Source organism: Pseudophryne corroboree, chromosome 1, assembly GCF_028390025.1.
Source record: "Pseudophryne corroboree isolate aPseCor3 chromosome 1, aPseCor3.hap2, whole genome shotgun sequence".
NCBI classification, from domain to species: domain Eukaryota; kingdom Metazoa; phylum Chordata; class Amphibia; order Anura; family Myobatrachidae; genus Pseudophryne; species Pseudophryne corroboree.
In genome coordinates, this window is record NC_086444.1 from 159,583,007 (window position 1) to 159,598,738 (window position 15,732).

The 15,732-nt window shown below is 44.5% G+C and overlaps 1 protein-coding gene across 5 annotated transcripts in view; it reads right to left on the reverse strand.

Annotated features, from left to right (window-relative positions):
- Positions 1 to 15,732, reverse strand: part of HMGCR (3-hydroxy-3-methylglutaryl-CoA reductase) — a 35,970-nt gene that overhangs the window by 18,735 nt on the left and 1,503 nt on the right. For 4 of the 5 annotated variants that reach the window (XM_063963829.1, XM_063963832.1, XM_063963833.1 and 1 more), the window contains exons 2-3: positions 2,954 to 3,137; positions 245 to 356 (exon numbers count right to left, since the gene is read on the reverse strand). In XM_063963829.1, coding sequence (XP_063819899.1) covers positions 245 to 356; positions 2,954 to 3,118 — 277 coding nt within the window. In that variant the 5' untranslated portion in view covers positions 3,119 to 3,137. Of the gene's footprint in view, positions 1 to 244; positions 357 to 2,953; positions 3,138 to 5,589; positions 5,651 to 15,732 lie in introns of all 5 variants that reach the window. The other variant, XM_063963830.1, reaches the window with a different exon arrangement.

The following is a 15,732-nucleotide window of genomic DNA, read 5'->3' on the forward strand; positions in this document are numbered from 1 at the left end:
GAAGTGAGCCAGTGGAGAAGTTGCCCCATCAACAGCTCTGAATAATTTTATAGTATGCAAATTATAGATGTTACTTCAGTGCCGATTGGTTGCCATGGGCAACTTCTCCACTGGCTCACTTCTCCGCTCTTATCACTGCTTAGTGAATGTCCCCCTTAGTTCAGCCGCAAGACTGCTGTTCAGTGCAGGCAACAGTTGAGGTACGACCGGTACACTGTAATAATAATAATAATAATAATATTACCTAAAATGTATTTAGATCCAAGCTGCCTGAGGTTCTGGAACTGGAAGTAGATGTAGAGTATTGCAATGCAGCGTGTGATGGTTAAGATTATAATGTCACTGCTTAGAACATCCTGTAACAGACACAAAACACTGATTAAGTAAATAGTCTAAATTAAAACCAAAGCTTCTTTCTCAACTAGTGACAATAACCAGGGGGGAAGAAACAATGGTGCGCTTGAATTAAAATATATACTGTTTGTAATATTAGAAGTAGGTGTCCGCTTCTACTCACTACTGAAATCAGAAACAATGTTTCAAGACATTTTACTAAATGTCATAATGGGGACCCTAATGGATTATCTCTGATAGTGGTGGAACAATATTGTAATACTAGGAGGGGAGGAAATAGATACCGACAGCTTTGTATTGGAGAATCTGCATGGATATTCAAACTAGATACCCTGAGCCCTAAGGGGTTAAATGAGGCTATTGATTACACCTGTTTGGATTAGTTTTGTATATATAGTTTTCATTATTAAATATTTTTAGTAATTTTTATTTATTTATTTATATAATTTGTATCTCAATAAATAAACTCTTAAAATGATGATACTGGAGTAAAGAATAATGGTAATATAGATAATGATAACACCATTGTTATTAGTAATTTTAGGAATAACTTTTTTTTATGTGGATATAATTTAATAAAGTATGGTAGCCATGGAAGGTTCTATGGTCACTATTAGAATGTGTAAATTAGAATGTTTGGTTATATATTATTGTAAAGTTATTTGCTTTTCAATAACAACAGAGAGTCTGCTTATAGTTTTATTTATTGCTGCTATCACACATGCACTTTGAAGGACTATTTCTCAGCACACAGGTGCAAGTAATTGTAATTAAAGGCGGTCCGTATGGGAGTTAAATAAGGGCTAAGACAGAATGAGCCCTATAGTCTTGAGGAAGTCCCGAGTTGTGACGGGACGAAACGCGTTGACGTCATCTCCCTGTCTGTCTGACCACACACTGACGGAAGTATCCACACGTGCTGTCTTCGGCGGTCCTATCCGATACGCTGACCGGAGCTCCCGCTGTCCGCTTGCCAGGACCTGAGAGTGTGCTATTTCCAGCAGTCACACTGCAAGCGGCGGTTCTATCTGAGACACTGACCGGAGCTTCCGTTGTCCGCTTGCCAGAACCTGAGAGTGTGCTATCTCCAGCGGTCACACTGCAAGCGGTGTTTCTATTTGAGACGCTGACCGGAGCTCCCGCTGTCCGCCTGCCAGGACCCGAGAGTGTGCTATCTCCAGCGGTCACACTGCAAGCGGCATTTTGGAGCCATACCAATCTACCTGCCCGCCAGGACTGAAATTAACAACCATTTACCGGCGGCAGGCGCTACGTTTGGAAGCTGTACAGGACCTGTATCCCTCTGGGTGCGTGCATCTTAACACTGGACATTCCCGCAGGTTCGGGTAAGAATATAGCAGCACTCCTCTGCACTGGGACGCCAGTAGCAGGAGGATCTGAGAGACTTGTGATACAGTTTGTTGGCAGTTGTTACAGCATTGATACATATTGATGTGACACAATTGGATGTAACAGATTGGATGAGTCTGTTTAGTGTCACATAAATATATTGTTGCCATTAAGAATACAATTACACTGTTGCTGCCAATCTTTTTCAGTGCCAGCGGATACTATCTGTCCTCTATTAGAGTGTGTGGAACATACAGATTTTAAGTTCATTTATTTATTTATGTATGTGTGTCAATTAATTTGAGTAAAAGAATTATATAAATTAAAGCAGACTCTTTGTTACTGATTTCAGTAGTGAGTAGAAGCGGACACCTACTTCTAATATTACAAACAGTATATATTTTAATTCAAGCGCACCATTGTTTCTTCCCCCCTTTTTTCTAAAACTGTTTGAGGATTTAGCTAATCCTTTTAATGTGTGCAGCTGAAGCTAATTAAATACAATTGGTCTAATTGCGCCGGGAGTTGGGGTGTGAATAACACCTCTTTTGTGTTAGTGACAATAACAATAACCAGGCATATTAGCTAGCAATTGACACATACAACTCTCCTACATAACCTCCATTCAACCAATGATGCACTGGTCTCCTAGGGCTAGATTTACTAAAGTGCTGGGTTTTTCAAAGTGGACATGTTGCCCATAGCAACCAATTAGATTCTACTTATGCATCAAGCACCTTCTAAAAGATAATGGGGGAATTCAATTGTTTAATCACACCCGATCTCCCGTCTAAAGTGACAGGAGTTTGTGGATAGATATTCAATTGTCCCCCGTTATCGCCCTAATTGCGATAACTAAACATATGTGCATAATGGGCGCCCAAACGGGTCACTTTTCGCGCATTTCAGCTCATAGCGAGTTGAAATGTAGGTCTCGCGCCCGCCTGCAGAAACTTTTGAATGAGTCCTGGTGGGTGCAAAGACCAACGATAACATTTGAATTCACCCCCTATCACTTTCACATTTCCATACACATCAATCCATCATCGCCTACTAGCTGTAACTCAAAACAATCTTATCAAGACGTAATTTATTGACACCTGTAACATTGTAAGTTATTACATTAAAAAACAATTATATGTATATTTTTTATATAGTTAACACATTTTGAAAACTAAGATGTGGGTGATATAGTCCAACAATCTTGAGAGAATCTAAAGGCAACTTTTTGTTCTAGCTCATAACTTACTTCTTCAAACTTAGGGCACTCATAGTTCCAGCCGCAAATCTTATCGTTCCCTGTAAACATGTTCATGGACATCATGCAGATGGTGATGGTCACCGTACCCACGATGACCTCCCATGGATGAGAAGCCACAAATTGGCCATGCATGCGGAATAGTCGGGACAGCATTCTTACAGTTCCTGGTGACCTGTGAACAGAACAGAGAAATAAATAGAAGCACTTATCTATTGGAATGGAGAGAACACAAAGTACAAAGCAGCAGAGATGCACAAGAAGCAATCTCATCTCAGATGCCTTAGAATACACATTCCAGACCATTAATCATGAAAACATAAATGGATTTCGAGGTATCCTTTATATGCAAATATAACTGTTTTGTGAAGGAATCAAAAAGGCATCTTGTGCTTCCATCTTGAAAAGTGTTCAATAAAGACGTCTCTGCCCTTGAATATGGTCATATACCTCCCAAATCTCCCGGTTTTCGCGGGACTGTCCCGTCTGTGTCTTGCGTTGGGTGGGGATGGGGTGTATTAGTTGGTATGCTCCTGTTACGCGCTGCTAAGCAGAGCAGCGATGCCAGCAGCTCACAAAGCGCTGGGCATGCCCCCGAAATAACACAAATGGGGGCGTGGCTCGCGAGTGCGGTTCTCCAGTGGGACACGCCACCTTTTCCATAGACCACACCCCTTTTCAGTCACATGTGGCTCCGCTGCACAAAGGGATCCCGATTTTGCAACAGCTGATGTTGGGAGGTATGTGGTCAGTAAGTTGTAGAGCTTCCCATCCAGTACTGTTCATGGTAAGTAACCTTCCTGATTAATTATACATATATAATGCTGTAATCCACTACTGAATACCAGAAAGCTAATAATCCACTACTGAATACAAGAAAGCTAATGACTAACAGTTACGTCAGTTAAAGCCAATCCACATGAAATAGACACTGTAGTATTTATTCAACAAGATCTTTATGTAAGGTTACCCAATGCACACTAATCATTCTCCAATCATTATCTTCCCCTTATCAAGGCCAGTCCTTGACTTTAGTCTGTGTCAAGCTCAAGAACAAGGTTATTCATTGTAAATACAACAGTGTAAAATGCAATTAATTGCAGCTGTATTACAGCATACTATTTTGTTTCAAATTGATCATTACTTAATAGAACAAAAGAAAACAAAATGTTTGGTTAGAAATCCTACAGACATGGCACAATTTGTCGTACAGTGCTAACCTGACAGGTGTCTGAGACACTGCCAGCCTGAACTGTACAGATAAGATACGCAGTGGGTATAGGAGCTTGGAACCATACTCTGGATAAACTCAGATTAAAAATATATTCTATACTAATTTGCGGTTTTTCAGTTTGGTGAAAAGTGTCCTATAAATAAGCTGAAACATATCAATCTTCAAGTTTATAGGGGGACGCTTGCTGCACAGTAATAAACCTGACGTCACAAGAAATCCTGCTGGAAAATCCCAGTCCGGGAAAGCCCAGCTCTAGTAACCAGCATCTCGCTGCTTTTCACAGCTGTATCATACTAACAATATGGTTTCCTGCCACAGATGAGAACATATTTGCAGTGCAGAATGGGGGGCTTGTGAACATTAAACCTGGAGTTTCCACAAATACCCCCAGTCAAGGGCCGATATAACAAAGTACGCGTCTCCAGTTGCTACACGCACACTTCCAAATGTACACATACAAAACATCAGACCGGGAAGAGCCAAAACAAGACATTAAATCACCAGCCGGTGATCTCAGGGGTTAATTCAATTTAATTTGGAAAGTATTGGAGGTTCTTAAAAAGGTGTAAAATGGCAGATTTTTATTTTTATTTTTTATTTTTTATAGTTCTTAAACCCCCTCTCCCATCAATATAAGAACTTACTATACATGTACCACATCACTTAACCCATTATTGCGGTTTTGTTTTTTTCTAGAGAGAAAGTCACCTGAAGCCGACATGTCTCTATTTGCCAAATTATACTATTTAACCCCTCCAGGTGCATGATCACTCATCGGAAGAAGTGCACCAGAGGCTCTGCACTGTCCCCTGACATAGTTACAGTAATATGATGATATTCTCTACTTTTTCACCTACTGGGAACTGTGAGTTTGGAATTGAATTACAAACTGCACAGCAAATTCGCTGCAAAAACAGCTTGCACAATGCAACCTCTGATAACTGAATTGACCTCCTAGGATTAGCCCTGTACTAGGTAACCCCTGCAAGGAAAGGCAGCATAATAATGCAAAGAAGGTAAAGAAATATTCTGTGGTCTTCTACCACCATGGAGTTATACTGTATGAAAGAGGGAGACGGACATTCCACTCTGCCCGACTGTTAAGACCTGGGATGAAATGTAACAGCCTGCGAGTTGCCCGTGTTGGGAGTATGAAGGCAGAACCTCCATATACGGAATGATGGAGAAGAGATAAAAGATACTGTATCATTGATACCCGACAGACCATTGCCTCTCATGAGCAGGACCCTCTCTATCTCCCTGTCATGTTTGTCTGTACTTGGGGCAAGTGTGATTGTATGTTTTAGAACTGCTCAACGTGGCAACATTTTATCACGCCTTACAAATGATGATGTTGACCCTCTTCTAGACTAGCTAGAATTCATCTAAGTACCTCTGACATCAAGCGATTTACAGGTGACTCTGATGGCGGCACACTACTCTGTGTGGTGGCCCTGCAGAGACATTAGGAGGATAAAATTGGTGTTCTAAGTGGGGTTTAAGATGTATAGGTTTGTTACTCAGACAAAATTAAGAAAACTAGAGTAACATCTAAAAGCCAAATTAACCAGTAAGAAAATACACCCTATAATAAGCCATATGCTTCCCTTTCATACTACCTTTCCTTATAACACAGATGTGTTTAGCAACAGTATATAAAGTTTATGAATTGCATTAGGTCACCACTGATATAATGCCAGCTGTTACAGTGTGTACTGTAAGCAGATATATGGAGAGCCAGTGCTACATTTGGATACATTAATCCACCAACTTCTCAACCTACTAAAAAGGCAAAAGAAGCTATAGAACGTTGTAGCCTTACAATGTGACTGCCGTCACAGGCTAGGTATATTATACAGTAGGATCATTTATGCAGGACCTGAAAATACTGGATATTAATAATAACCAACAAACCAAGTAAGAGTTATTAGTAATTTTTTGTTTTAACTGTGTAAAAAAACAAAAAACAAAACACAAACCAAACCTTTATACTGTAATATGCACTTTAAAGGCTAATATAAACTCAAGAAACTGGGGGGGTTTTTTTATAAAGAAAAAAAAAATACATACAAGTAACTGTATAGCACAAATAGGAATAATTATGTTTTTCCAGCTTTAGCCATAAAAAGCCAACAGGCGGAACACGCCAGATGCATACTCAGAATACAAAAAAAAAACACAACTTGAATTCACTAACACAGTAAATATCCCATGGCTAGACTGCTTAAAATCATGTTTGAGGTTTCCTTTCCCTTCACTGGCACTTACAGCAGGTGGAAACTAGCATCGATCACAGACTTGGACAGGAACATGGAGAGGAAAGCTGAATCTGATGCTTGCTCCTTCCCTTTTGTATGCGGCTGCAGGAGGGTTGGGTGTGGGACGTACCCTCATTATGCAGGGAGGAGCTGCACTGCGACTGGGCCATCCCTTGTCTGAACGTGAAGAATGCTCATGTGGTGCCTAATTTGTGTGTGCACTTTGCTATGCCTGGCGGCTCTATCACTGCCACTCGATTCAATTAATCCAGGTGCTCCACCTATGATAGGCATCTGCTGAGGTCCTGGAGTGGCATGGGTGCATATGGTAGTATGCCACTCCCTATGGCTCAAGGTCTTTGCCACCCATGTTCTATAACTAAAAAGCAGCTAACCCACTCAAACCCACTGGCATGTGGGGCGTACTAGCCCTGTGCTGGGTGTCCCCCAGCATGTCTGAGTGCCTGATCGTAGCGGTGCTAAATTTAGGACAGCTACGATCTACTCGGAATTACCCCCCTATGTCACTAGTGATGGGGGCTCCCACAGGTCACTAGCGACATTTTCTGTCGTTTGTGCATGCAGAACAATTTTGACGATAGGAGATATTTAAATGTTATACAGTGCCCGATCTCCCATCTAAAGTGATGGGAGACAGTGGGGCGATATTCAGATTATCTTTTATATCAGCCTGATTGCCCCATAGAAGTCAGGTTTAGCTGTGCAAAGCAGATAAACCCAACCAAAGTGCTGGGTACGATCGCAAAGAGTTCTGTTTGGGCACACAAACTGGTCACTTTTCACGCATTTCATCTTGTCACCATCGGGGGGTGGGAGCTGAAATGTAGGTGCTGGCACCCATCGCGGCCGTATGTAGCTACAATTGAACAGCTCCGTTGGACGCCATTTAGTGGCTGTCTGTGAGAAAAAGAATTGAATCTCGCCCAATGTCGTTAACGACTAGGACCATATTGTGCAGTGTGTACGCTACCAACGACGAACAGCTAATTTAAATTAGACTAGAACCCAACAATTTGGTGGTATTGGACGTCTCATGTATATCATTTGGATGTTTGTAAAATCGTTCAGTGTGTACGCACAATATCGTTTGTCCGAAGTACCAGGGAGTTCAAGGGAAATCGTGAGCGACATAGTATCGCTTGTATGTCATTTAGTGTGCACCAAGCATTAAAATCAGCCCCAATATGGGCAAGCTCTTATGCCTAACTGTAGGAGTAGGGAAGTCAATTCCGGGACATTTTTTCAATCCCAGGTATCGGGATTGAAAAATGGCCAATCCCTGGATACCCGGGATTGGCTTTTAGCTATGTGACCGGCCCCTCGCCCCACACATAACTCACCATATACCGGGGGCGGGCGGGGAACAACCTCTGATCTCTCCTGGCGGCTCCCTGCAGCAGCTGATGGTGCAGCGTGACCTCTCACGCTGCGCTGGGGAGCCGGAAGGAGGAAGCTGGGCAGCGTCTGAGTGTCCTGTGGACGCTCAACGCTGATCCCTTAATCCCCGGGATTGGAGCTTTCAATCCCGGGATTGAATCCCGGCCATTTTTGGCCCTAAATCCCGGGTTCCCGATCCCGGGATTGGCCACCATATGCAGGAGCAATTATTAAGCTATGCAAAAATCTTCACTAAGAGAACATAGTGCTAGTGTGACAGATCAGAGAAGCATTTCCTGCCCTGGATCACCTAGGAATATATGATGAATGCTTAATGAATTACTTGTCCAAAATAGTCAATTGTCAAGAACATTTGCTTCAAGCTCACTCGACACCGTAAAATTACTACAGTTATTACATGATCTAAGGAGCTTAGTCTTTGTAGATCATACCATAGGAAACAATCTGCAGAAACAATTAGTTGGTGTCATTTTATTGGTATGAGGCAAATGTCTTAAGATTGTGTGACTAACAACCACCAGTGTAGCAAAACCTAGCAATAACACAAAAGGAACACTCAACTATATTGGTTTATATACTGTACATTTTAATGACAACAATTGAAACTGTGCAGGTACCCAGAAACATATTTATAAAATTATTTTAGTTTCATAAACCATCGCTAATGCTAACCAATTATATTACCAGTTCATAACCTTTATACAGGTTGAGTCTCCCTTATCCAAAATGCTTGGGACCAGAGGTATTTTGGATATGGGATTTTTCCGTATTTTGGAATAATTGCATACCATAATGAGATATCATGGTGATGGGACCTAAATCTAAGCACAGAATGCATTTATGTTACATATACACCTTATACACACAGCCTGAAGGTCATTTTAGCCAATATTTTTGTATAACTTTGTGCATTAAACAAAGTGTGTATACATTCACACAATTCATTTATGTTTCATATACACATTATACACACAGCCTGAAGGTCATTTAATACAATATTTTTCTCTTACGTCCTAGAGGATGCTGGGGACTCCGTAAGGACCATGGGGTATAGACGGGCTCCGCAGGAGATAGGGCACCTAAAAAGAACTTTGACTATGGGTGTACACTGGCTCCTCCCTCTATGCCCCTCCTCCAGACCTCAGTTAGATCTTGTGCCCAGAGGAGAATGGGTGCACTGCAGAGAGCTCTCCAGAGTTTTCTGTGGAAAAAGAATTTTGTTAGGTTTTTTATTTTCAGGGAGTCCTGTTGGCAACAGGCTCCCTGCATCGTGGGACCGAGGAGAGAGAAGCAGAGCTGGCTTGTCAAGTTGGGCTCTGTTTCTAAGGCTACTGGACACCATTAGCTCCAGAGGGAGTCGGAACACAGGTCTCACCTGGGGTTCGTCCCGGAGCCGCGCCGCCGTCCTCCTCACAGATGCCGAAGATAGAAGCTGGGTGAGTATGAGGAGGCAGAAGACATCATAGGCGGCAGAAGACATCAGATCTTCATGAGGTAAGGCGCGCAGCGGTAAGCTGCGCGCCATTGCTCCCATTCACACACACAGAGCAGCACTGAAGGGTGCAGGGCGCAGGGGGGGGGGGGGGGCGCCCTGGGCAGCAATAAACCTCACATTTGGGCACTGACAAGGTAGATTAGGCTGCTGGGCAGTAATTCTACGATCCCCCGCCATTTTCTATAAAATAAAATAAAAATCACCGGGACCGAAGCCCGCCGTCGGGGGGCGGAGCTTGATCCCCAGCACTAACCAGCGCCATTTTCTCCACAGAAGCTGCATGTGGAAAACGCTGGCTCCCTGGTCTCTCCCCTGCTGAACATTCAGGCAGGAAAAAAGAGGAGGGGGGCATTTTGAGCGCAGTGAGTGGGAATCTGGTCATTATATATATATATATATATATATATATATATATATATATATATATATATATATATATATATATATATATATATATATAAAAGCGCTATCTGGTAATATTTTTCCAGTGTTATTAAGCGCTGGGTGTGTGCTGGCATACTCTCTCTCTCCTAAGGACCTGGTTGGGGTTTTGTCCCCTTATTGGTTAATCCCTGTGTGTGGGGTGTCGGTACGTGGTGTCGACATGTCTGAAGCGGAAGGCTTTTCCAAGGAGGAGGTGGAGCAAATGAGTGGTGTGTCCCCGTCGGTTGTGCCGACTCCAGATTGGATGGACATGTGGCATATGTTGAATGCAAGTGTGGCATCTTTACATAAAAGGCTTGATAAGGCTGATTTAGGGGGGACACCAGGGGGTCAATCCTCAGACTCACAGGGCCCGTCGGGGTCTCAAAAGCGTCCCTTAACACAAGTCACTACTACCGACACGGATTCTGATTCCAGTGTCGACTATGACGAAGTAAAATTGCACTCTAGGGTGACTAAAACCATTCAGTGTATGATTGTGGCAATAAGGGATGTGTTGCATATTGTGGATGAACCCTCTGTCCCCGACACAAGGGTACACATGTCTTAGGAAAAGAAACAGATTATTAACTTTCCCACATCTCATGAATTAAATGAATTCTTTGGAAAAGCTTGGGAGACTCCAGATAAGAGACCGCAGATTCCCAAAAGAATTTATATGGCATACCCTTTCCCTAAGCAGGACAGGGAGATTTGGGAATCACCCCCCACTGTGGACAAAGCCTTGACGCGCTTGTCCAAGAAAGTGGCGCTACCGTCTCCTGACACAGCAGCCCTTAAGGACCCTGCAGATCGCAGGCAAGAAACTACCTTAAAGGGTGTTTATTCTCATACAGGTGCTGTGCTAAGATCGACAATTGCGTCGGCATGGGTGTGTAGCGCAATTGCAGCTTGGACAGATGAGCTGACAGATCAATTTGATAATATGGATAAGGATACTATATTCCTAACTCTAGCCCATATTAAAGACGCAGTCTTATTTATGATGGATGCTCAAAGGGACATTGGATTGCTAGCTTCTAGGGACAATGCCATGTCTGTCTCAGCGAGAAGATCCTTATGGACTCGCCAATGGACGGGTGATGCGGATTCCAAGAAACATATGGAAGTACTACCCTACAAGGGTGATGTATTGTTTGGGGATGGGCTGACGGACCTGGTTTCCACAGCCACAGCAGGTAAATCAAATTTTTTACCATATATTCCCCAACAGCAAAAGAAAGTAACACCCTATCGGATGCAGTCCTTTCGGTCGCAAAAGTCCAAAAGAGGTCGGGGATCCTCTTTCCTCGCCAGAGGTAAGGGCAGAGACAAGAGAGCACCTGCTTCGGCAGGTGCCCAGGAACCAAAGTCCTCCTCGGCTGCTCCAAAACCCACAGCATGACGCTGGGGCTCCCCTGAGGGAGTCCGCACCGGTGGGGGCACGTCTTCGACTTTTCAGTCAGGCCTGGGTCAGTTCGGACCCGAATTCCTGGGTGTTGGAAATAGTTTCCCAGGGTTACAAATTGGAATTCTAGGAGGTGCCCCCGCGCCGATTTTTCAAATCGGCCCTACCAGCTTCCACATCGGAAAGGGATGTAGTGTTAGCTGCAATTCAAACGCTGTGTATACAGCAAGTGATAATCAAGGTTCCCCCTGCACCAGCAGGGAAGAGGTTACTATTCAACCCTATTTGTGGTCCCGAAACCGGACGGTTCGGTCAGACCTATTTTGAATCTGAAATCCCTAAACCTGTACATAAGAAGATTCAAATTCAAAATGGAATCTCTCAGAGCGATAATAGCCAACATGGAGGAGGGGGAGTTTATGGTGCCTCTGGACATAAAGGATGCGTACCTTCATGTCCCCATATATGCCCCCCATCAGGAATACCTGAGATTCGCGGTACAGGATTGTCATTACCAATTTCAGACGTTGCCGTTTGGACTCTCCACGGCCCCGAGGATTTTCACCAAGATAATGGCGGAAATTATGGTGGTCCTGCGCAAGCATGGAGTCACAATTATCCCATACTTGGACGATCTCCTGATAAAAGCGAGATCAAGGGAGAATTTGCTGAACAGTGTGGCGCTCTCGTTGAGAGTGCTCCAGCAACACGGTTGGATTCTAAATCTACCAAAGTCACAGTTGATTCCGACAACTCGACTACCGTTCCTAGGTATGATACTGGATACGGAACAAATGAAGGTCTTCCTCCCAATAGAGAAAGCCCAAGACATACAGAACATGGTCAGAGACCTGCTAAAACCAAAAAGGGTGTCAGTTCACCAATGCACTCGAGTTCTGGGGAAAATGGTGGCAGCCTACAAGGCCTTCGGCAGGTTCCATGCAAGGACTTTTCAATGGGACCTTCTGGACAAGTGGTCCGGGTCCCATCTGCACTTACATCAGAAAATAACTCTGTCCCCAGGGACCAGAGTGTCTCTCCTGTGGTGGTTGCAAAGTGCTCACCTCCTGGAGGGTCGCAGGTTCGGAATTCAGGATTGGATCCTGGTTACCACGGATGTGAGCCTCCGAGGATGGGGAGCGGTCACACAGGGAAAGCATTTTCAGGTCTTTGGTCAGACCAGGAGTCCTGTCTACACATCAATGTGTTGGAACTCAGGGCCATTTACAACGGCCTTCGACAAGCGGAGAGTTTTCTTCGAAACCTACCGGTTCTGATTCAATCAGACAATGTCACAGCAGTGGCTCATGTGAACCGCCAAGGCGGGACAAAAAGCATAGTCGCGATGGCGGAAGCCACAAGGATCCTTCGCTGGGCGGAAAATCATGTAAGCGCTCTGTCAGCTGTCTTCATTCCGGGAGTGGACAACTGGGAAGCAGACTTCCTCAGCAGACACGATCTCCATCCAGGAGAGTGGGAACTTCATCAAGAAGTCTTTGCAGACGTAGCACGTCTTTGGGGACTCCTCAAATAGACATGATGGCGTCACGCCTCAACAAAAAACTTCAGAGGTACTGCGCCAGGTTTCGGGACCCTCAGGCAATAACAGTGGACGCTCTGGTAACACCGTGGGTGTTCAAATCGGTCTACGTGTTTCCTCCTCTTCCTCTCATCACAAAAGTGTTGAGGATCATAAGACGAAGAAGAGTACGAACGATACTCGTTGTCCCAGACTGGCCTCGAAGGGCCTGGTACTCGGATCTACAAGAGATGCTCACAGGAGATCCCTGGCCTCTTCCTCTGAGGGAAGACCTGTTGCAGCAGGGGCCCTATGTATTTCAAGACTTACCGCGGTTACGTTTGACGGCATGGCGGTTGAACGCCGAATCCTAGCAAAAAAGGGGATTCCGGAAGAGGTCATCCCTACGTTAATAAAGGCTAGGAAGGAGGTGACGATAAAACATTATCACCGGTATCTGGCGAAAGTATGTGTCTTGGTGTGAGACCAAGAATGCACCTACGGAAGATTTTCATCTGGGTCGTCTTCTCCACTTCCTACAGACAGGAGTGGATATGGGCCTGAAATTAGGCTCTGTTAAGGTACAGATTTCGGCCCTCTCGATTTTCTTTCAGAAGGAATTGGCTTCCCTTCCAGAAGTCCAGACGTTTGTAAAGGGAGTGCTGCACATCCAGCCCCCTTTTGTGCCTCCAGTGGCACCATGGGACCTGAACGTGGTGTTGCAGTTCCTAAAATCACACTGGTTTGAACCGCTTAACAAGGTTGAGTTGAAATTTCTTACCTGGAAGGTGATCATGTTGTTGGCCTTAGCATCAGCAAAGCGAGTGTCAGAATTGGCGGCTTTGTCACACAAGAGCCCCTACTTGATTTTTCATGTGGATCGAGCTGAATTGAGGACACGTCCGCAATTTTTGCCTAAAGTGGTTTCTTCGTTCCATATGAATCAACCTATTGTGGTGCCTGTGGCTACAAGTGACCTGGAGGATTCCAGATCCCTGGACGTAGTCAGGGCCTTAAAAATGTATGTAGCCAGGACGGCTAGAATTAAGAAAACAGAGGCTCTGTTTATCCTGTATGCGGCCAATAAGATTGGCGCTCCTGCTTTGAAGCAGACTATTGCTCGCTGGATCTGTAATACGATTCAGCAGGCTCACTCTACGGCTGGATTGCCGGTACCAAATTCGGGTAAGGCCCATTCCACTAGGAAGGTGGGCTCTTCTTGGGCGGCTGCCCGAGGCGTCTCGGCTTTACAACTTTGCCGAGCGGCGACTTGGTCGGGGTCAAACACTTTTGCTAAATTCTACAAGTTTGATACCCTGGCTGATGAGGACCTAGCGTTTGCTCAGTCGGTGCTACAGAGTCATACGCACTCTCCCGCCCGATTGGATGCTTTGGTATAAACCCCATAGTCCTTACGGAGTCCCCAGCATCCTCTAGGACGCAAGAGAAAATAAGATTTTAAACCTACCGGTAAATCTATTTCTCCTAGTCCGTAGAGGATGCTGGGCGCCCGTCCCAGTGCAGAAACTCTGCAAGACTTGTATATAGTTGTTGCTTACATAAGGGTTATGTTACAGTTGACATCGGTCTTGGACCGTTACTGTAGTTTGTTCATACTGTTAACTGGTTATGTATGTTCCAGGTTACATGGTATGATTGGTGTGGGCTGGAATGAATCTTGCCCTTGGATTGCTAAATCCTGCCTTGTATTGTCCATCTCCTCTGGGCACAGTTCTCTAACTGAGGTCTGGAGGAGGGGCATAGAGGGAGGAGCCAGTGTACACCCATAGTCAAAGTTCTTTTTAGGTGCCCTATCTCCTGCGGAGCCCGTCTATAAACCATGGTCCTTACGGAGTCCCCAGCATCCTCTACGGACTAGGAGAAATAGATTTACCGGTAGGTTTAAAATCTTATTTTAATAACTTTGTGTATTAAACAAAGTTTGTGTACATTGAGCCATCAGAAAACAAAGGTTTCACAATCTCACTCATAAAAGTCCGTATTTCGGAATATTTGGATATGGGATACTCAACCTGCAGTTAAAACGCATAGTCCAAAACATTACCAGCCAATAGTCTCTATAATAAAAGGCTGCCAACTCACAAGCCCTTGCCATGAAAGGATCTTATTCAATTATACCAGTTGATGGTCCATATAGAAATTGTTCCTAGTATATAAAATTCCGAGCTGATTGCCCCTGTAGTGAAATGCTCCTTATCTTTAACATTCCCAGCTGATGCCCCAATAGTAACAGATCCTAGCCGATAACATTACAAGCTGATGGCAACTATAGAGATTGATCCAAGCCCATAACATTACCAGGAGATGGCCCATAGCGGCATCGGTATGTGATCCCGTCGCACTGGATGCCGAATGTCAGTATACCGACATCGGCATCCTGGGCACTAGAATGCCAGCTCTGTTCTAGTCTCCCTCTGTGGGTGTCGTGGACACCCATAGAGGGGGAATCGCCTACCTCGCCGGTGTTCCGGCGGCAGTATAGTACCCCCGTCGGGATTACGGCATCGGTATTGAGACAACCAGGATCACGATGGACGGTATGTTAACTGCATACCCCCATTACATTACCAGTAGATGGACTTATAGTGACGGCCCATAACATTACCAGCTGATGCAACTATAGTGACGGATCCTAACCCATAACATTATGAGGCTGATGGCCTCTATAGAAACAGATCCTAGCCCAACACATTACCAGCTGATGGCAACTATAATGATTGATCCTAGCCCATAACATTACCAGCCGATGGCAACTATAGTGACGGTCCGTAGTCCATAACATTACCAGCTGATGGCAACTATAGTGACGGTCCGTAGTCCATAACATTACCAGCTGATGGCAACTATAGTGACGGTCCGTAGTCCATAACATTACCAGCTGATGGCAACTATAGTGACGGTCCGTAGTCCATAACATTACCAGCTGATGGCCCATAACACCATAACCCATAACATTACCAGCTAATGGCCCAAAACATTGGCAGCTGATGGCA